The sequence below is a fragment of the Cryptococcus neoformans genome, chromosome 3, assembly GCF_000149385.1.
Source record: "Cryptococcus neoformans var. neoformans B-3501A chromosome 3, whole genome shotgun sequence".
Lineage (NCBI taxonomy): Eukaryota > Fungi > Basidiomycota > Tremellomycetes > Tremellales > Cryptococcaceae > Cryptococcus > Cryptococcus deneoformans.
This window is the reverse complement of record NC_009179.1, coordinates 1,312,113-1,333,702: the sequence shown is the minus strand read 5'-3', so window position 1 is coordinate 1,333,702 and position 21,590 is coordinate 1,312,113. Positions and strand designations below refer to the sequence as shown.

At 46.1% G+C, this 21,590-nt stretch overlaps 7 protein-coding genes across 7 annotated transcripts in view; 4 read left to right on the top strand and 3 right to left on the bottom strand.

Annotated features, from left to right (window-relative positions):
* Positions 1 to 981: 981 nt before the first annotated feature.
* CNBC4600 (hypothetical protein) lies at positions 982 to 1,700 on the bottom strand (the record flags this gene model as incomplete). The annotated part of the gene is made up of 3 exons (XM_771312.1): positions 982 to 1,100; positions 1,159 to 1,611; positions 1,679 to 1,700. 3 exons carry the CDS (start codon positions 1,698 to 1,700, stop codon positions 982 to 984), a joined length of 594 nt encoding a protein of 197 aa, XP_776405.1.
* Positions 1,701 to 3,301: 1,601 nt separating this feature from the next.
* Positions 3,302 to 7,035, top strand: CNBC4590 (hypothetical protein; the record flags this gene model as incomplete). The annotated part of the gene is made up of 21 exons (XM_771311.1): positions 3,302 to 3,431; positions 3,537 to 3,554; positions 3,639 to 3,646; positions 3,716 to 3,846; positions 3,900 to 4,003; positions 4,050 to 4,565; positions 4,620 to 4,790; positions 4,852 to 4,856; positions 5,035 to 5,104; positions 5,157 to 5,376; positions 5,426 to 5,565; positions 5,618 to 5,752; positions 5,806 to 5,847; positions 5,895 to 5,919; positions 5,972 to 6,113; positions 6,165 to 6,186; positions 6,235 to 6,249; positions 6,290 to 6,409; positions 6,462 to 6,805; positions 6,850 to 6,937; positions 6,989 to 7,035. 21 exons carry the CDS (start codon positions 3,302 to 3,304, stop codon positions 7,033 to 7,035), a joined length of 2,493 nt encoding a protein of 830 aa, XP_776404.1.
* A 277-nt stretch (positions 7,036 to 7,312) lies between these two features.
* CNBC4580 (hypothetical protein) lies at positions 7,313 to 9,621 on the bottom strand (the record flags this gene model as incomplete). Its single annotated transcript, XM_771310.1, has 11 exons — positions 7,313 to 7,743; positions 7,795 to 7,831; positions 7,893 to 8,037; positions 8,097 to 8,300; positions 8,367 to 8,524; positions 8,578 to 8,647; positions 8,705 to 9,010; positions 9,064 to 9,070; positions 9,119 to 9,204; positions 9,261 to 9,518; positions 9,575 to 9,621. 11 exons carry the CDS (start codon positions 9,619 to 9,621, stop codon positions 7,313 to 7,315), a joined length of 1,749 nt encoding a protein of 582 aa, XP_776403.1.
* Positions 9,622 to 9,929: 308 nt separating this feature from the next.
* CNBC4570 (hypothetical protein) lies at positions 9,930 to 12,967 on the top strand (the record flags this gene model as incomplete). Its single annotated transcript, XM_771309.1, has 14 exons — positions 9,930 to 9,977; positions 10,055 to 10,253; positions 10,310 to 10,513; positions 10,576 to 10,746; positions 10,796 to 11,130; positions 11,181 to 11,281; positions 11,339 to 11,456; positions 11,512 to 11,672; positions 11,736 to 11,862; positions 11,922 to 12,065; positions 12,116 to 12,192; positions 12,251 to 12,545; positions 12,600 to 12,844; positions 12,901 to 12,967. 14 exons carry the CDS (start codon positions 9,930 to 9,932, stop codon positions 12,965 to 12,967), a joined length of 2,292 nt encoding a protein of 763 aa, XP_776402.1.
* A 968-nt stretch (positions 12,968 to 13,935) lies between these two features.
* On the bottom strand, positions 13,936 to 15,889 carry CNBC4560 (hypothetical protein; the record flags this gene model as incomplete). The annotated part of the gene is made up of 4 exons (XM_771308.1): positions 13,936 to 14,868; positions 14,916 to 14,992; positions 15,052 to 15,187; positions 15,233 to 15,889. 4 exons carry the CDS (start codon positions 15,887 to 15,889, stop codon positions 13,936 to 13,938), a joined length of 1,803 nt encoding a protein of 600 aa, XP_776401.1.
* A 2,857-nt stretch (positions 15,890 to 18,746) lies between these two features.
* CNBC4550 (hypothetical protein) lies at positions 18,747 to 19,625 on the top strand (the record flags this gene model as incomplete). The annotated part of the gene is made up of 1 exon (XM_771307.1): positions 18,747 to 19,625. One exon carries the CDS (start codon positions 18,747 to 18,749, stop codon positions 19,623 to 19,625), a length of 879 nt encoding a protein of 292 aa, XP_776400.1.
* A 1,801-nt stretch (positions 19,626 to 21,426) lies between these two features.
* Positions 21,427 to 21,590, top strand: part of CNBC4540 (hypothetical protein) — a gene marked incomplete at both ends in the record, with an annotated part of 2,151 nt that continues 1,987 nt past the window's right edge. Inside the window, one exon of the mRNA XM_771306.1 lies at positions 21,427 to 21,499. Coding sequence (XP_776399.1) covers positions 21,427 to 21,499 — 73 coding nt within the window. The remainder of the gene's footprint in view (positions 21,500 to 21,590) is intronic.

Genomic DNA, 21,590 nt, shown 5'->3' with positions numbered 1-21,590 from the left:
TGACTGAATTCCTCTGCCTTTGCTCACAATGCTTTTCGGGCGTATTGATGTAAGGTAGACGCGAACTCACAGCAGAGTTACAGTGTCAGATGTGAGAAGCCGGCGACGGGTCGTCTGTTATTTAGTAACCTCAACGAATCTCGGTGATGGGGATAAGTGATCCTAATCGAAACTGGGGCACGTATCTAAGATCAACTACTGCTTCAAGATCAGTCGTCAGAACTCTTTATTAATAGCAGTTGTCATGTCTGATAGCTGGCAGACTTCGTTAAACATGCGTGATACGGGCCGATGGCCCGGTCAACCCGGGCGCAACCCGTCGGCTGACCATTTTTATAATATTATCTTACTTCATCATTGCTGAGCCGGGCGTTGTGATCACGGACCAAAAAAGCTGAATCTTGCGGCTCTCCTGGTGGCGAGTTTAGATGGCGCGTTCGGTTTGTGATGAGCTCGGCTTGTCCAACCTCACCTCGATTAATTTCCGGTGATTTTGGGGCAGGGAAAGCGCTTAAAAGTCACGGCGGTGATCTTCTCACGTCGTGATTTCTCAGGACGGAATCAAATCTGGCTGATGAGTCACCACTTTTCGCGGCGGTTGTGGAAAAGACCCTCAAAGGAAGTGAGTATTCTGAACTGGTTTAACGACCAAGTTCTAGACCATTTATTAACGTTTGCATGGCTCATTTCTAAGAACACCAAACTTAAGAGACATTCGAAAAAGGGGTCTCAATCCTGCTCCAAACCTGACAGCTACCATTACCTGATGAGCTAAGCAGTCAAGCCGTAATACCATTCATATCGCTGTGACCGGAAATGGGTCCCAACAGTGAAAGATAAGAATACGCTCTGCCTGCGCTAATCAAGAGCTGTATCAAGGCTGTAAGGTCTTCGGTGAACGCATGCATGAGACTTCACCAATATAACCATAAATATTATAATGTGGGATAAATAAAAACTCTATATAACGACCATGACCCTCTAATGCTTCTCTGCGATGGGTTCACCCTGCTCAGCCAGCTCGTACACAGATGATCGCTTGCTAGTGAAGTTGTACTTGTCCGCGATGACCCAGAACAAGCCGAAGACCGAGAGAGCAACTAGATCAGAAACGAAATTAGCAATAAATCAACCAACTTTAAAAGTCCAAAAACGTACACATAGCCCAAGCGAGACCTTCAATGGCAGTGACTCGACTACATTCACCAACGTAAGGTTGCCAATTAGCGGGGAATCTGCTCAAATCCCAAGTGTGTCGGCACTGGAAACCATGGCCGAATGGAGTGGGCTCCAGGATACCAGCACCAGTTCCAAACCAAACGCCGAAGGCAAGGAAGATGGGAAGGTACATAGTGAGTCCCAAAGCCCAGTGGAAGATACCGAAGAGAAGACCAATAATGGTGGAGAAAAGAAGCAAGCCCAGGGCGTTCTGGTATTGGGCAGTAGGATAGTTTTCTCGGTATCGACCGTACTTGTGAATCTGCTCAGATACAAGACCAAGCAAGGCAATGTCGATACAAATCCAGAGTGTGAAGAGAACCACATAGAAGATATGGCGGGTGGAGCTGAAGAGAGTTCGAACAGAGAATCGACGGTGGGGAGCAGTAGCTTCTGCAGAAATCATCACCGTCAGTTCTGCAACCGTGAGGTCGCGAAAAAAAGGAAAAATCATGCTCACCAGGGTCGGTGGGAGGAGACATTGTGATGATGGAAGCCAAAGTGATTGAAATTCAAGAGAGGCTTTTGTTCACCAGCGGAAGGATTGGAATAAAATGAGACAAACGGGGTGTCTTGTCAGTGTTGGGTGTTTTATATTTTTTCATAGTGCGACGGTTCACAGGATGCATGACGCATGCTGACTGAAAAATCCCTCAACTAGTAGATGGAAAAATACCCAAACAGGGCAAACTGAGGGGCCGCCGAATGAGGAAAGTCAGGTAATGTCGAGAACGTCTGCGTCGTCAGTTGTCAAACGGCTGACATATATAACGCACGCCTCGCGCCTTTCCTCAGCGGTTCTGCCAGTTCCTAGAGCAGCAACAAGAAGAAGAAGTGGTGCAGCCGCCCGCGGGCGGGCTCGGCGATGGACCCTGAAATAGTGATATGGCATTAATCTTATTTGATGATGAATGTATGATGATGATGATTGATTGATGATTATGCGGCATGCACCGTTGTCGGAGATTGGCGCCTGGTGGTGGCGGATGATGAGAGAATGACTTCTTTTATGTAATTATATTTTATTCTTTCACGTATCTTCTGCTTCTTATGTTCCTGATGCCTGCTGCACTTATAACTGATTTAAACTATGTACTCTTATCACTTTCTGTTCGTCTGTCCTCTGATCCCTGGTAAATGCTACTGCTGAATCACAGCTGGCAGCAGCTGCCGTCTATGGTCTACTATGTGCCGCCGGCTGCTCCATTTCTGTCATTTTCTAAATGGTCTAGCCCACTGCTGACGGCCAGGGTAATTGATCGCGCGCCTGATGATTTTTATTAGTGTGCTTTAGTGCATTTGTTTCCACGTAACAAAGGAGAATCATAGATAGAGTAATTATAAATTTGAAATGGATTAGATACACAAAAGTTATTTAAATACAGTAAATCGAATTTGATAATTTATATGTATAGTCGAATTCCGTTTTTTATATACTCTCCTTGTTTTATAGAAGACCGACCAATGTCCGTCCTCCAGGGTTTGTGTTGTGCCATAGTTGTCATAGTACAAAGGCGTAAACATGATGTTAATCTCCATCTTCTATATAACGTCAGCATACCTTCGATGTCCTCCGATACTTTATTGGAGGAAAATCGTCCCAGTTAAACTACCCACCACAAATCTGGCATCTAGACGTTTTGATTATTTTAGTAGAATATTTATATAATAGCAAGCTGCATTTATTAATTAAAAACAAATACAGAGAAGGTTAGAAATAGCTTATGATTACGATTACGTAAACTTTTTAGATCGGGCCGAAAGTAGCCGAAGAATGTTTGTCGGCGTGGGAGTCGCGGAGCAGCGGGGGATGAAGCAATGATGAGTGACGGTGGTGAAGATGAGAGAAGAACGTACTACGTACATAGGACGTAGAATACAGCACAGAACACAATTTTGAGACTGCTACGAGTATTCCATACAGACAACCTCCTTCTGTCTACCAATTGACAGATTCTACTATCCAGTGCTCTCGCTCTGTAGTTTTTGCCCGAGGCCGGTAAGGATAATAACTCTAACTCTTTGTGATAAGGAGTTTCAGTGGACCCAAGGCAATTCACTTCCGCTTATTTGTACATTGATCATGGAAAAGAGGAATTTCAACGACTTGCCTCTTTTCGAAAATGGGCGACAATCATCAACATGTACCCCCGATCCTTCTCAACCTTCTCGTTCGAACGAGAACTACGAGCCGGTTCAATCAGATGCCAATCGTGAGTACTCGTTCAGGAATAGTACATAGAAACGAACTGTATCTTTGTGATAAAGCAAGGCTTGTCCCTTATATCGATAAAATTGCTAATGCGATTATTGTACAGGTTCAGTGACTGTTAATCGTATGTAGTCTTATATCGATACTGAAGCACGCAATGTCATGTGAAGCAATCTGATCATTGATTTTTCCTTTTCCAACCACATAGGGGCATGTGTGAGTAGAGCTGGGATCATGGCCTGTGACTGACGGGGTTTTCATCTCGCTGATAACCTTGATTGGTAGGACGAGTGTCATCGTTTGAAAATGCGCTGCACCAAAGATAAAGACAGTCAATCATGCACTCGTTGTCTTCAAGGTAGTCGTCCATGCACGTTTGAGGGTCCTAGAAAGTCGAAAACTTCCAAAGTCGAGGAGTAGGCTCATCCTTGTTTTACCCCTGGCCTCTGTCGCTTACATTGTTGAATAGTCGACTACGCGTGGTAGAGGGACAAATTACCTCAATACAGGGAAGTATAGAAGAGTTGCTCCGCCTGCAGCGGGATGCCGCCTGCAAGTCCAGCAGTGTAGAGAGTATGCCAATTTCTACATCTATCAGGCTTTGTACTCATGTGAATAGATTCCCATCCATTTGTTCAAAAACCCCATGGACAAGAATTTGAGACGAAGTACTTTCAAAAATCAAGTTCTCATACTCAACAGGATCCGCTTCACTGTCAATCTGAAGCTTCCACCCTTGCGCTATCTCGCACACAGAACCACCCGCATCGGAAGGCTTGGACCACTGAAAGTGAACGAGGATTACAAGAGGACTGCCCATCTGACCTTGATGTCGACGTCTTCGCGGCAGACCAGACAACCGCTCCAATGGGAAACATGCTTTCTTTGGCAGAAGCTGCTCGGCTGAAGGCAGATGCACATATTGTCAGGCAAGAGACCCCCGAAAGCGTTCGTACACCGATGACTCTAAGTATCGATACACATATCGAGAGGCCACTCAAGAAGGCTCGCTTCGAAGGAGGAGCAGATGACAAGACGAAAAGTGAACTGAGAATTGTCCAGAGGGGAAATCACTCGTTTCCTGATCCTGTCGACTTGGGATGGTGTTCAATCTCTAAAGGCAAGGAATTGTTTCGTCTGTAAGCATCAAGCCCTTCAAAATGAGAATATTTGTCAATTACTTTCACAGTTTTTTTGACAGGTGTGCTCCTTATGTACCTTGTTTTGACCCAAATTATGATACATGGGATAGGTAAGGCAGACTGCCAGAATTTGTCTAACAAAATTAGTCTCCGATGCCGCTCTTCTTTTGCAATAACTACCATCATCTATGTGGCTCTGAGATGTGTGGATGCCGGGGGTGAGCTCAACAACACCATTCCATCCAGTTTCATGTGTATATCATGTTTATCTATCACCAGGACCGGTCAGTGATCTTCAAATGAAAACGCGGGATTATGCAGAAAAGATAGGTGAGCAGCACCGTGAAGGCTATTCTCTAATGGTATAGCAATGAGTACTCTTTTTACCCCGGTTGCAAGAAACGAAATCGTACAGTCTATGAGTAAGATTCTTATCTTTCTGTGATGAACGAGAAAATGAAGTTTACCAATTACCCTGAAACTTCCAAAGTTCTGCTAGCATCATGGGGGGAGACATTCTGGCGTCCTGGAGGTTGGCAATACCAATGTGACAACATAATATCAAAACTGAGAGTCATTTATAGGCCATGCTGTACGGATGGCCATGGATCTTGGTTTACATCACTGTCTCCCATATCTGACAGATCGTGACACGGACATCCACAAATCGCATGAAGAATTAGCCCAAGAGCGCCACATCGTTGTGGGTGCAAGGATTTGGTTAACAGTGAGCCTGATTTTCGTTATTCGTAGTGGACAAAGGTCACTCACCCTTCTCATTGAGTTATTCAAAATTGATACCGAGTGTGGCCATCATTTGCCTACAACTTGACTGAGCTAATGTTGGACAAAGAATGTCATTTGCATATTGCCGCCCTGCCATCTTTTCTCCAGAAGGGGCCATTAACAACGCTCGCAGATTCCTCGAGCATCCTCTTTCAATACCTACTGACATAAGGCTGGTCTCCACTTGTGAAAACCTCACATTTCGCAGTGAGTTTCGCTTTTGCACCCAACGTTCAAGTTCTAACAAAAAGGAAATTAGTGCCTCTTCATCAGCATTTCGCTTTATCTCTCGGAAGACGGCAATCCGTTGGAGCAGCTGTTGATGTGGACCAATTGCTACGTCGGTGTAATTGTGCATTGAAAGATTGGTTTCAATATTGGGATCGATATTGCGGCAAGTGTTTATGCGTCACCGAACTGCGGTATGTATTGATCAGAACCCTTCAGCTCAGAGGGGAATTTCAGCAGATCATTTCCTGAGGGAAACCTGTGAGTACTTCTTTGAAGCTGAAGTGTCAAGGCTCATACGGTTCAAGTGGTGACAGGACGGGCTGGAACTTTGTGAATAACGTTTCAACGAGTTATTGTTGCAAAATCACTGACTATTTGGGAGCCTCAATGCGAATTCCCACGTCTTGCATGATGTCAGAAATCGCCGTGATCTGATGGGACTGTCAGAAGAACGTCGCCGTTGGTTCCAAGAGGCAGGAGAAATGGCACATCAGTTGGTCAACACTTGTCTCCGTGGTCAACAGGTTCGTGGCGACTCCATTTCCGAAAGCCTTTTGCTCACTGCGTAATTATAGTATACGGAGAATTTTCAATATGGTATGTTATTGGTGATCATGCTTTCGTTTACTAACATCGTCGTTTCAGCAAATCGTCTCACTCGTAAGTCTGGTATACTAGCCAAGTTGGCTGATCCAGCCAGATTATAATATGGTATATGCGGCTCGCTTCATGATAAGAATGGCGAGCTTGTTGCCTGAGGCTTGCGATTTACATCAGGTCGGACGTGATGTTGAACAAGTAGCTGTCATGCTCACACAAGGTTGGTCCGATAATATCTCAAATATACTCCATAGATGACAATTTTTGAGAAGTTCCTGGCTTTCAACTTGCCCACTTCCTTCGCGAGATCATGTCGAAAGCTAGACAGGATCATGTTCTTCCTCCTTCTCTCTCTGTCTCGCGCGCGCCATCACCCTGCGCGGCAGCTAATAGTGCTTGGAGTGCGGCTGATCATAGTGGCTCCCAAAATTATCACCTCGACGAGCTGGGATACAAGTCTCGGGATTGCTCGACGAATTTCATCCCAAACTGGGAAATGATGACAACTGGAACTGAACAAACACCCTATGGGGATGATGTATCATACCTTAATTTCCTTTATGCCGACCAACTTTTCAGTCATTACGAGAACCCTGCAGATATAGGCCAAAGCTTTGTAAGTCATTGCGTATGCAGATACAAATTAACACGCTGGTCAAGGCGCTTCTTCAAGGCAACTCAAGGACGGAAACGACAAGCAATAGTGTTTTTAATTTTGACACTACTTGGTTTCCTTTTCCGCCTCTGGGTCAGTCGCTTAATCTTTGTTTTATTCATTAAAGCCCGCTGATAGAAATAGATGATGATATGCAAACGGGTCAAGCGGTGGGGACTAATTTTGAATAGATATCATATGAAACTCAAGGATAGAATTTTAACTATCATTTGTATGAACGGCCTGTGGAAATGTAGAAGATGCTCAACAAGAAGGTGTAACGCAAAAAATGTAATTCAGAGGAGTTAACAAGTATCATATGCACGTGCGATTTAGGGCGATTAAGGATGATCAAACTTAATAAATGCGAGACACGAACGAGAAGACAGAAATTTTCTAGTGTCAAACAGCTAACTTCCCAGAGTGCATCAAATCTGACGTTTACCGTGTACATTCACTAGCACGCACTCAGAAGTCTACTTTCGCCATATCGGCCCAGGAGCCTCTCGCCTCCCACTTTATAGCTTGAAGAAGTGGTTCATCTTCCTGCTTTAACTTGCTATCGGTATCCTCAAGCTTCCCCCAGCCCCCACCGCCAGGTGTATGGAGTACTATCAAATCACCCGTTTCGAATTGCATTGTACCTTTACCACCTATATTGATGACCCTCGGTTTTCCTTTGGCGGATCCCCCAGGGGCTTGTTTGATCCAGAGGTTGAGCCCCGGAGCGCCACAGGCACCCCCATTCAGACCATAAGGTCCACGAGCGCGACGCTCAGACAATATGGAGACTTGTAAAGGTTGAAGGAATTGCAGACTGCGAACGCAACCTTCACCACCGTTGTATTTACCTGACCCGCCGGAATTTGACCTTAAGCCGAATTCGCGGAGTATGACAGCTGTATGTGGTCAACATTTAAGCTCTGTGTAGCATAGTGAATACTCCTCACGATACCGCCTTTCCAGAATTTCGGGGTCAGTGATGCGCTAAATGCACACAATCAGCAACAAGGAGTCGCATACAGACATCATCGATTATCTCACTCACGGTATTTGTCATATGGCAATGAACTCCGGAAGTGCCATGCCAGCCATCACCAGCCCCACTACCACCAGCAATTGTCTCATAGTATCCCCATCCATCAATCACCTCTCCCGTTTCAAAATCCTTGCCCCCCGCACCAAAAGTCAGGCTGAATATCAAGGTCAATCAGCGAAATTTGGCAAGGCACGACTTTAACATTAAGCCCACTTGTTACAACATCCTTGACTCGCAGCGCAAGCCCTGAATGCGAGAAGCACAACGTCGGTTATGCGTTGACTGGTCATGACATTTCCACCACAAACTGCGCTTTCAGGGGAAGGGGACAACAAGGATCCCTCGGGAATGCGAACCTCAATAGGAACGAGACAGCCTGCATTGAGTGGGATATCTTCGCCAATCATTGATCGCAAGCTGTGGAAATTCATGGATTCCGTCAGAGGCCGTATACGGGGGGAAGGCCTGCCACATTTTACATACCAGTAAATGACAGCCGCATGAACTACACATATGGGAGCGTTGAGATTACCGCGCAATTCGGGGCCCGTTCCTTCAAAATCAAAAATGGCCGAACCTGAATCAGTGTCAATGGTGATTTCGAGTGCGATCGGGGAGCCATCGTCAAGGTAATCAATACCCTCAAGAGTATTTGACATAAGCAACAGATTGTGACATCGATGACTGCGCTCACATGGAGAATGTTCGTCTTTGCATTTGCAGCTGCTTTTCGGAGCATATTCCTAACGGCTTGCTCGGCATTACTGACCAGTTGTTGGTTATATCAGCGATCGGCTAAAGGTACTTGATCATCGACTTACTTTTTGATGTGCTCCATATATTCATGAACCGTCTTCAAGTCATATTCCTCCACGAGAGCTCGTAGTAGAGAACTTCCTTTGTTGTTGGCGGCTATCTGGGCTTTGATATCGGATTCGACGTCCCTGAAATTTCTACATCCTGAGCAGCCTGGGTACTTGGAAGGCTCTTCGACCATGACTCGGTAGAGCCCCTCATGGTCATACACCCCGTCCGAAACAATTTTTAAGGACAGAATGTTTGCTCCTTCTTCATTGATGTTTGTTGAGGTAGGGGGCATACTGCCAGGAAGGATGCCTCCAATATCACTGCGAAGGTCAAGGGGGAATCCTTGGCGACAGTATGCGGAAGGACGACTAACCTATGATCTGAAAAGCGAGTCAGTCTTAGATAATTATCGATACATGATGACTCACGCCCTCGAGAAGCTGTGAAAAAAATAATTTTATTCGGGTCATTCTCATCAAAACAAGGAGTAATGACGGTCAAGTCTGGAAGGTGACTGTTCATTCGGTCAATAATGACAGTGGTTCTAAGGGAGCGACGGAGAAGCCTCACCTCCCGCCTGCCAAGGGAGAATTAGTTAGAAGTACATCTCCATCTTTTAGGCTTTTCCCATGCAATTTGAGCTGGTACTTGACGGACCAGCTCATTGACCCCAGGTGAACCGGTACAAATGGCGCATTCGCGACCAGGTCGCCAGTGGGAGAAAAGACAGCACAAGAGAAATCAAGTCGTTCTTTTATATTCGTACTTATTGCAGTCTGCTTGAGAGAGCGCCCCATAGCCTCCGCAATACACATAAAGCGATTGGAGCTGTCAGGATACAACTATAAGCGCATGGAGTGTACGGCAGTATGCAACATGCTTACAAGAGTGAGAGAGTGATGGGATCATAACCTTTGGGTGTGGTCTGCATGATGATTGGGACTACTGGCTGGACGGAATATTTGGCGGTACGCTGAAGGAAATACTACCTAAGAAAATGCCGAACAAGGTGACATCGATGTATTGAATGTCATTGATGCAATTGTCCACGCAGGACGAAACCGACCCCAGGTTATCAGTTGCCGAGTTCCCGGCATCGCGACGACTTTCAACAAGCGATTGCCGAGTGCGTGGAGTCTCCAGCCAGTCTCCAGATTCCATTTGTCTCGCCTCCCCATAAAATACAGTAACCATCGCTTTCTGAATCATTGGCCTCCCACCCAGATATACAGACATAACATGCCTCGCAGCATCCCTGATCATAGCATTCGCATTTCAATTGACCGGGTCAGTTCCTCCAATCGTGCATTATTGTCCACGCCAGTCGCTGAACATTCGCTATACCGATTTGGTGAACCAAATAGGGTGGGACCTTCACCGACGTACATGCATCTATCCCAGCTGCCAATCACAGCGAAACCCGGAAAGAGTTCATATTCAAGCTCCTGTCTCAAGATCCGTCAAATTATAAAGACGCCCCCACAGAAGGTATTCGCCGCGTCCTCGAAAAGGTGACAGGCCAGGGTATTGAGCGAGGTAAACCGCTGCCGGTTGACAAACTCGGTGAGACTAATCATGTGCGATGAATGCGTTGCCATTTTTACTTATAGCTATCATAGAGTACGTTCGGCTGTCAACAACAGTCGCGACGAATGCCCTCCTAGAGCGAAAGGGTCAGAAGCATGCCCTGATGATCACTAAAGGCTTCAAAGACCTGCTCGAGATTGGCAATCAAGCGCGTCCAAATATCTTTGATCTCAATATCAAACGAGCAAAGCCATTGTACTCCAGAACTGTCGAAGTGGATGAGAGAGTCACTTTAGGTTAGTTGATCCGTCTTAATCCTGTATGATGGACTTCTGATTATTTCTGCTTTTTACATTAGTCGGATTCTCTTCGGATCCCAATTACGAGAAGCATGCCGTTAAGTTCAATGATGATGGATCCATTGGGGAGTCCTATTCAGGTGTAGGAGCGGACGAACAGAAAATTGTTATTCCCGGCAGGATAGTACGAGGGTTATCGGGTGAGGCTGTGAATATACTGAGGGAACCAAGTAAGTCGTGGAATATCGTGAAGCTTACATGAAGGCTAACTATAAGAAGATCTGGAAGCCATCAAAGTAGACCTACAGAATCTGTACGATGACGGTTACAGGTCCATTGCGGTCTGCCTTGCCCATTCATACACTTTCCCTGATCACGAGCTAGCGATAGGCAAAATTGCTACAGAAGTGGGGTTTCCCCATGTTTCCCTTTCCTCGCAGCTTCTTCCCATGATCAAAATGACTCCCAGAGGACAATCGACGACGGCTGATGCGTATCTGACTCCGATACTACGAGATTACCTCGAAGGTTTCTACTCGGGGTTCGAAGGCGGAAAAAATGGCAGTTTGCATGTTGAATTTATGGGCTCCGATGGGGGACTGGTAGATCTCAAAGTACGTGTACTTTGAAATATGTTAAACGTGAGGATTAATGTTGCTCAAAGAATTTCTCTGGTCTCAAATCAATCTTGTCTGGTCCAGCTGGTGGCGTCGTTGGATGCGCCTTGACCAGCTGGGACAAAGACGAAAAGATTCCGATTATAGGGTAAGTAGGGGCCAATACGAGCCTAAAGCATGTGTCTTTGCTAAAAATCCTTCACAGTCTCGATGTAGGAGGTACAAGTACTGATGTCTCGAGGTATGCTGGGCATTACGAATCAGTTTATGAAACAACGACTGCCGGGATTTCTATCAATACACTGCAGCTCGATATCAACACTGTTTGTATCATACCTCCTGAACATTCAATCGGAACTGACACTTGTCCTTTTCAAGGTCGCTGCAGGGGGTGGAAGTTGTCTTACTTATAAGAATGGTCTTTTCCGGGCAGGTCCTGAGTCCGCGGGAGCTCATCCAGGGCCTGCATGTTATCGGAAAGGGGGGCCTCTAGCTCTGACAGATGGGAATTTGTTCCTTGGTCGCCTTATTCCGAAATAGTAAAATTTCTCTCGACTCAATAATCTGCTTTCAGAGTTTGTATGCTCACACGCTCGTTGCAGTTTCCCTCGATGTTTTGGTCCAAACGAAGACCAAGATTTAGACCCTGAAGCGTCTCACAAAAAGTTTGAACAACTGGCGGAAATGATACGAAAAGAATCAGGCACTGAGAAAAGCCTTGACGAGATTGTAGGTCTTCCCACCCTTACTCATTCGGAACCGTATCTGATAAGCGTCGCCGCCATTAGGTGTACGGTTTTGTCAAAGTTGCCAATGAAACTATGGCGAGGCCGATCAGGACCCTTACAGAAGCGAGAGGTTTCAAGACGGAGAAGCACATTCTGGCATCATTTGGTGGAGCGGGTGGTCAGCATGCTTGTGAGATTGCTGAGGTCAGTTGGATTCTTTGCGAAGATGTCTCATATTAACTGCATTGGCGTAGTTACTGGGAATCCAAAGAGTGTTGATTCACAAGTATTCATCGATTCTCTCCGCCTATGGCCTTGCCCTTGCCGACCGGTAAGAAAGGAAACAGGTTGCCACGTATCGGTTTGTTGTTTTACTAACTCTGTCATAGTGTTTTTGAACTTCAGGAACCTGCTGCCGTTATTTTTTCTCAAGAAAATAAAGCTGGGCTCAATGCCAGGCTGGACAAGCTGGAGCGAGACGTTTTCAAGACCTTGCTAGATGCGGGGTTTGCAGATGATAAGATCGGCATAGATAGGATTCTGAATATGCGGTATGATGGAAGCGATACGGCTTTGATGATCTCTAATGAGGGATCGGGGGACTATGAGAAGGAATTTAAGAGGGCGTACAAGGAGGAGTTCGGGTTTTTGCTCAACAAGAACATTGTCGTAGATGATGTCAAAGTGATTAGTGCTATTCCATTTCTTTTTGAGAGGTGTGACTGACCGAAAGAGTAGGTCCGCGGCGTTGGTAAAACATTTGACTCCCTAGGACCACCACCTACTCAAGAAGTCAAAAGCCTTGAGCTCAGCGTTGTTAGCCCTGAACACGCAGACTGTAGTCAAAATTGCTACGTTTGGTACGGTAAATCAGGCAAAAGGGAGGAGGTTCCTGTTTTCAAGATCGAGTCGCTATCAGTCGGGAACATGGTAATTGGGCCAGCAATGGTTATAGACGAGACGCAGACAATTTTTGTCAATCAGTATGTCCAAACTCATTTTTGTAAGAGGCATTGGCGGCTGACCAGAGCTACGATAGAGGATGGAAAGCCATATCAACGAACAGCCATCTTCTGATGGTGCAGGAGAAGAAGAAAGGGGATTAGACTACTAACTACTCGTAGTAAGAAGCTCTGTATTATTTCATCATAGTTAGCTTGTGTATGGGATTATTTATATATAGATTAAGAAAAAGCGAACTAAATGTATACAATGATCTAACCTTTACTAACAAATACTTCACTGCCATCAACACACTTCCATCTTCTGTGACTCCCTATATCATGTTCATTGGGCTGGTGTTGCTCACTGGCCAGCGCCCTTTGAAAGATAATAAACCTAGGGCCCGGTACGTATTCTGACATCCTGATGATGAGGAGGTTCCTTTTGCCGGCTTTCTGGCTTTAAACCACGCATCTGATCAAGCAACCACCATTGCTATGCGTCCGAGGGGCCACAATAATTGTTATCATCATATCAATACCAATAGATATAGGCTGTCCTAGCCCTCCGTACTAACTGTACATAGGCATTTTCCCCATAATATTTGTCGCCACACAAATTCTTCCTATGTACATTACGTCTCCTTAGCTTCCTTATGGTGCTGCGTGATGTGGTAGTCATCCCCTTGTTTATAAAGTATCACAGATTATATTTTCCCTCACCGCTATCCTTTTCCTTCTCACTATATCCGGAAGGATCTACTAAACATCTTGTATCCATCCGCTAATTCCCATCTTGTGCCATCTGTTTCTCGCCTCCGTCACTATCGTCTCGTCGTTACTTGACCGCAAAGCTTCGTTCTTGCACTCGAACTCTCGCAGTGTATGATCTGGGCTAGCATAGGAGACTCGAGTCTGATATGTCCGATATTTTATAAACCACACCATGCAGTCAGAAGTAGAAGACGACAAATGACGCGAGCTATGTATGAAGCTGATGGGAATATGGTACAACAACTTGCGAATTGTCATGTGTCCATAACGATTTTTAATGGTCGACAGCGAATGGGGTTAGTGGCTAATACTAAAATTAACACTGAACACATGCTCAGATGTGAGATTATGACTCACCTTCATAGTCTATTCTTCAATCTCAAACTCGCTCTTCGCTTTTGCGGCTCGTCATGTGATCTTTTGGGCTCACGTGAGCTTTCCCGTGATCTTAGAACCATTCCTTGTAGATCTTTCCCCAATTTGTCCGACTTTGTCCTCAGCTTGCTATCTGAAATTATCTCAGGTGTTACTCGTGGCGCATCTTGACCACTAGACACCGTTGTTGACCGACTCGACTGGGATTGCGCTAGATCTGAGGTAACAGAACCATTACTTGATCTCTCAGAAACCGATTCAGAACGAGACCTTGTACCGGTTGTGCTGGACAAAGCCGGAGATCTGGGCCGATAACTAACTCCCTCTGATGAAAGTGAGCAATGTTCAATCGCTGATGAATCACTGGGGCACGCAGTGTTTGATGGCGCTAGCTCATGAAGTAATTCCTCCACCCGCTGGTCGCTTGACGACTCGCTCTCCTTGTCAGCTTCCGACTGAATATCTTCAAGAAGAATCTCAATCGCTTCTCCCAAATCACCTTTCACGCGCGACAGCACCCCTTCAGCATAGGTGGACGAGATACCGTGGCCGGGGGGTAACGAGGCAAGTAATTGCGCAACATGCGACGATATGGGTGATCGGCTTTCAACTTTGTTACCGACAATCTCTCCCCTCTCACGTCGTGCAGCTTCAGAAGTATCCTTGGCATGGGGGACAGCAAGATGATCATCGATATTTGCTGAGCCGTTGTCCTTGTCGCCCTGACGCCGGATACTTTGAAAGTGTTCGGCTTGTGAGAAAAGAGCCAGCCATAGCATAGTGCGTCCTTCTTGTATGGGTGGGATACCGTCTCGAAGGGTGATCGCTAGGCCTTCAGGAAGATCGAGCTTAGCGTCATATTTCCTGTCTCCGAAAAAACAGGACGACTCGGCTCGCCAAGGAATAGTAAATGAAGCCTATGTATTTATGAGAAAAATGTTGCCTCCCAAAACAGCTCACCCACGGTTGACATTACAACTCTGATATCTCTCTGGAAGATCCGTGCGGCTGCTTGTATTTCAATATGACTGCCAAATTGTTCTGTTTTGATATTTTGATCATGTCAGCAAACACGAATGTACCTTGCGATTTAAACCCACTGGATTGTCTCATTCGCTGCACATAGCCCTCGTATCTCTCACCTTCTTTCATGAAAGGCACCACGAAACCTTCCATAGTCTCTTTGTGGGAGTCTAGATAGTCACATACAATCTTTCTGATTTCTGCGTGTCGTTTCTTGTTGTTGTGAGTAACAGACCATACCGATCAGTCAGAACTCACTTCAGTACCGTAAAGCTGGTCAGATAAACATCTGAATAGACAATTGCCATCCCCTTGAACGTCTCGCAACGTCAAACCTAATCTGGAAATCTCTGACTTGACGGCGGCATCCTCTAACTTGATATCTTCCAGTGATGTAATAATCAGACTTGAAGGGGAGTTTGCACGACGCGCTTTGGATCTTGTTGTTCTTCTGGAGCTCCGAACGTTTTGGCATTGGCTACTGTGGGACCCGTTATTTGCATTACGTCTCGTCTTCGATTTTTGCGGTCGCCCACCCCCCCGCAAAGAATATGGAGGGCTGTAATCGCTGTCGGAACCTGATCTCCGTCGCTTGCGCTTGCCGCGTTGCTGTTCTAAGTTAGGTGCCAGTGAAAAAGTTGTGGCAGCAATGAGCGGTGAAGCGGCAAATGGAACGGATGACATGATTGGACCGACATTCTCTTGAGTATTGCTTTCACCGGGGAAGTTCTTCTCCACATCACTGTGATCATGAAGAACTATCGCTCTTCTAAAGATTGCCACTGGCGAGGCTGAGGGCGAAAGTGAAGGTGGGAGAGAGATTGGTGAGGCAGTTTGATAGTCATTTTGACGATGAACTGCAAGAGGGACGGTGGCCGACGTGGATGGAGAGGATCCAGGTGACGGACAGCTCATCCTACGATCAAAGGGCAATGAAGCGAGGGTAGACAAATATCCTGACTGTTCGATATGTTACCCGTGAGACTAGAAGATGTGCCAAAGAGGCAAAATTCGGGGACGGCACCAGAAGAAGCAGTCAAAAAAAGACCGGGCAAAAGTAGAGACCAGAAAGTTGATAGTTGCTTGTTGTTCCTTATGCGACTCGGCTCGAGTGCGAAGTATTGCAATGGCAATAATGAATGAGTTGGAAGTTGACGGTCGCGAAGACAGTACGTGTAATATAGGGTCCAGGTGGTGGCGGAGGATATGATACACAAATAGTATTATGGTGGGCTTGATACAGATTTCGCCTAGCGCACACGGACGCCGTGGTCCCAATGCTGATTAGATACAGTAGTACCTTGAGAACTGACGGGCCTCCAAAACTGACGGGGCCTCTATAGAGATGAACAGTTTATTAGACCAGTACGTACTCTGTAATATAAATGGGCAAAATATGAAATCATAGGGTCATAATTTTTTTAATAGGTTACTTAAATAACAATTTCCTGCTTCGTTCCTAATTTTCCCAGCCATAATGTACGGTAGTATGTATGTCTTTTTGCATTATAAAACACAACGTTACGATCTCGGTATCTACGTTTCCAGTAATTACCAGTACAACTGACTGTCAACCTGTGACATTGTGCTGTTTTGTTTTGTCGTTGATTGTGGCGTACAACAACCAGCAACCGTGATGGGTGATGCTATAGTGTAAGGCCCCTATTCCACGTGTCCCCTTCTTGTTCATCGATCCTCTTCCAACAACTCCGCAGCATCAAATCTCACGTCCTCTAACTCGCGTCTGGCACAGGCGCACAGGCCTCTTCGTAGGCAAACATGACTCATCTGAGCGTGCCATTCTCTCCTGCGCCCCTTGCACTGCTGCATGATGCACGGCCGTCTGCATTTACTTGCTCCTTGTTTTTCATCCTCCACAATCTCCATTCATCCACTGTCCACTGCCCCCGCCACCGCTCTCTTGTCCCAACTCTTCCAGGACGACTGGATCGTCCACTGAACAAACTTACTTAGCATACCCCCAATACTTTAAGCCTCACTTGCCTCTCAACTCAAAAGGGAAGCTTGCTGGCCAGGCTGAACTGACAGAAAAACGTCTACGACTGCAGCAAGAGTGCGTAGTAACAATTGAGTAGTACGGAATGAAAGAATAGTACTAAGATCAGCACTACAGCATTTACTTATATGGTGAGTTGGTGGCTTTTGCACGATCGCTTTGCATCTTGTTAGCAGCAGTTAATGGCTAATTATTGGGCTCTAAGCATAGCCATCCAAGGGAGGTCAACGGTATCTTCGTGGACATAGTAAAGAAGGGCTACAATCATGTTGACTGCAGCAGTAATCCCTGATTCTATTGGTGTCAATCAAACTGAATTGATATCACAAGAAAAAAACGATCAGCTCTCTATGGACAGTGAGGATTCTCTTCAGGATGGCTACGGGCTATTGCTAATGATGAGACGCCATTTTCAGGGACAATGCCTGGCATCATCCTCCTCTCCACAGCAGGTTTCCTTGCCTTTTGCATGATTATCGACCTTCCCCGGTTTCTAGCCCGTCTTTTTGCTTCATTTTTTGACCCAAATAAAACCAAAGTCAAACAGGCACCAAAACCCGGTTTTCATACATCGCTGGGTTCTCAAGATTCTTCAGCGGAAAAGGTGATTGGTGGTGGCGATCTCTGTGAAGGCTGGCTCCTAAAGAAGAAGACAAATAGACATATTAAAATTCTTTCCCCAAGGACACCGGCGTCCGATAGACGCGGACACTTTTTACCTTCGGTAGGTGAAGATGAGAGCCAAGAAGTGCGCCCGGTGTCGAGCCCTCTTCTTCATCCTCCACCGCATATCGCTCCTCTTATTTCTTATATGCCTTTTTCTGCCTCCCTTCTTTGCACTCCGTTTAATCGTTTACCTGGGCCCTTCAAATCAATTATAACCGTTAAACAAGTCTACATCATCGTAGGGTATGTTGTATTGATAGCTTTTGCTCTATTCTGGAGATCCAAACTCTCGCCGGCCGAGAAAACATCTGGCTACGGATCGGACTTCAAACGCTCCGGCGATGTGGCTATTGCTCAACTGCCTGTAGTGGTGGCTTTGGGAGTGAGAGGGAATGTGCTTTTATTTGTGTGTTGGGCAAGGCTACGAAAAATTAAAGCTATTACACAAAGTTATAGGAAGGATACTGTTCGTGGCAGCATCGATCCATGTAATTGGTTACAGTAAGCACCACTCTTCAATCTCTCCAAGCAGTAAAGAACTGATCAGTCTAATAATAAAAAGCATATAAGTGGTTAGCAGCTGGTAACTTTGTCAGCTCATCATCTCAGCGATTTGTTGTATGTGGTTACCTATCCTATGCTGCAATGCTTTTGATCACTATCTCTTCTCTCCCATACATTCGTCGGGCCTATTATGGGCTATTTAAAATGTGCCATCTTGTAGGCATGATGGTGATGCTATTTGGATTGGCCTGGCATGTAGATGAAGCTGTCCCGTTTTGGTAAGTCATACCGGGGGTTTTCATGCGTATCAATTGGACTGTCTTGCTGACAGGTAAAGCGGTACAAAGCATCACAGGACTCGTATTTTACTTCGTATCTTTCGCTGGATCTTTGGCCAAGACGCGTCTCGCAAAAGCTCATCTACGTGCGCTTCCCAGCAGTAATACCACCATTGTTACTGTACCTGCCTTGAAGTCCGGATGGCGCCCTGGCCAACATGTTCGGATTCGAATTCCTGCTCTAGGTAGCCGACACGGTTTTGAGGGGCACCCTTTCACTATTTCTTCCGCCCCTAACTGCGAGGGTATGGTGCTCATGTGCAAAGATGCAGGCGATTGGACAAAGCGGCTGTTTGACTATTCCAGAGCGCTTGAAGCTTCCACTACTGAACCCGAATCGGGAGCAGGTCGCAATGTCAAAATCATTATTGAAGGTCCTTACGGAGGAACAGGGAATACCATGCTTTCATCCTTTTCCTCTTTGGTCCTTATTGCTGGCGGGTCAGGCATCACGCACGCTTTGGCCGTTGCTCATGACCTCGTGATGCGCGCTCCAACTGGTGCAGTCAGAGCGCGAATTGTGGATTTGGTGTGGATTGTCAAGACGGAACAAGAAGCAAAGCCTTTGATGGCTACTTTGCTAGAATTAGTGTCGGATGCGAAAAGTTGGGAAGCTGCTTCGATTGAAGGACAAAGGAGGCAAGCCAACTATGCTTCCCCAACAGCCCTCAGGATCCAGATCTTCGTCACCCGTTGTCCAGCATCTTCGCCTCTCGCACTTATTCCCGATGCTAGTGCCCTCTCCAGCTTCAATGTTGAGACTAGCGCGGAGAAGTCAGGTATGGTTGGTCATATGTCAGGGACGAATACAGAGAAGGTGGCGTACTTATCCCGCAATCTATCTGCTGCTTCAACAATGTCAACAATGAGAGACAAATACGTACAACTCTCTGGCATTACAGCTCGCCCAGCCCGCCCCAATCTGAACATTATCATTTCGAAGATTGTCGACGAGACCATTGCCCATCATCGGCAGAATCTGACCGAAGCAAACGGGATGTACATCACGGCATGTGGCCCAGAGGGCCTTGTATACAGTACAATGCAGGCCGTCAAGGCCCTACAAGCCTATAAACGGACAGCAGTTGGAGGAGTAGAGTTTGAAGAGGAGCGGTTTGGATTCTAGCTGCGTGAGGTGCATGATCTGGTAAAGGTGCTCTTGGGTGTTGAAGCTATTATAGGTCACCACTCAAAGGCTCGTAGACCGCAATTATTGACCGATATCAGGGTGATAACAGAACGGACAGCAAAGGCAAAAGGAGAAGAAGGACTCGGGGCTGGAGACTATAAGGCCAAGGGGGCCAGAATCAGTTGGATTGGAGGGAAATCACTTAGAAACCATGAACTGGAGCTCTTTATAGGATATATTAGGGTACAGACCTTTCAGGTTTTAGGTACAGTATGGCCATTCTTCTTTTCTTAAATGGTATCTTACTTCTTTTACTCCCTTATGATGTCTTTTGGTAAGTATTCAAATTCTTTGTTCTTTGTCTGCGGTTCTTGGCTGCTCGTTTTTTCTTTGTTCATAAAAGCAGTATGCAGTTCTTGTTCTAGCTTGTCTTACTATTGTGATGATCTAGTAATTAGCACCCTGTGAACGGTGCACCATGGTCAACAGATGGAAACCAGCAGGGGAGTGGATAAATGGTCGTCTATGATTCTGCCTCGCGCCAATGCCTCAATTCACTAAAAACAGGTTGGCTACATTCACGGACGCAGAGCCTCCTCCGGTGGCAAGAGAAGGCGAAATCATGCCTCTGGTAAACGCGGATGAAGAACTGATGGGGAAGAGCACGGAGGAAGAAGGATTGAAAAAGTGGTGGATGAAATAGATCGAGAGAACTGGAGAGCCGCTTCCACCAACAGCAGGTTCTTGTTGAAAAAGAATCGTGAGGATTGAGACGAAGTCACCATAAGAAGGAATTTTTGGTATTTGCATCTTGACTTTTTGTGCTTGCGTTTCGGTTTACAGCGGGGGCGACGAGATAGTCTGCCGGCGGCACTGGCACGAATTTTCCCCCCCGATAAAAAATACCATATTAGGTCCCGCCATTATCAAGATAGCCACCAGGCCACCCACCAAACAGTATGTATATGATGCATGGACACCATCTCTAAGAACTTTCCTTCACCAACTCGTCCGCCTTGTCTGCCTTCACTGACCGTGACTGGCAACTTGAGGTGGTTAAAGAGAGTGGAGGTATGTGGAGCGAGGTGGTGCTGTCCATTACGTATATGGATTGGCCGCTTGGGTGGCGGGCTGGCGGCTGTCTTGATCATGTCGGGATCTAGAATTTTGCATGGAAGCTTCTTTTCAGGGGAAAAATTTCGTGCGGACTATCTCGCCGACGTTTCGGTTTGTCTCGTTTATTCTTCCCAATTTTTCTCTCTTTCCTAGCGGCAGCCGATCTGCAAGTAAGCGAAGTGACCATGAGGTGCAGTCTGTCTATTTAGAGCGGATCCCACCAGTGCTGTTTGCTATTCAGCTTAAAATCTTTCGGAAATACTGCAATTACGAAAAATACGCAAGCGAGTTATTCTGAGGTAGAGAGGCCTTGCTTGAGGACCGCGGTCGGGCTCCTGCGTACTCCTAACTCCAAGTCACGCCATATCTTGTTATAATTAAATCTTGTATTACTGTTACGACTCTTCAGCAATTATCCATTTATTTATTGCTGCACGAGCTCCTATGGCCGCCAATGAAGGAAAATCATCATTCACTCATCACCTCTCGAAATCTTATCATACCTTTATAGCTCCGAAAAGCGCCAACAGTTGCCAGTATCCATTGGGACCTACAAGAAGGATATCAAATAGGCAATCCAGTAACTGGACTATCGCAGTCTCCACTCTCGCCCCAGGGTATTATCCTAAGCAGAAATCGTTCAGCAACATACCGACCGTCCTTAGATACACGATCCAGGAAAATGGCCACCAGCGTGATACCGCCGCAAACGGCGTGCTCATTGACCGATAGCAATCCTGTCCGCAAGTATTCATGTGAGTCGTTAGTTCCTCATCCCCTCATTGTCAACTTTCGGTTGAGTAGGTGTGTCGTGGTTAGTATTTGCTGATGGCGAGCCGTGGCGCG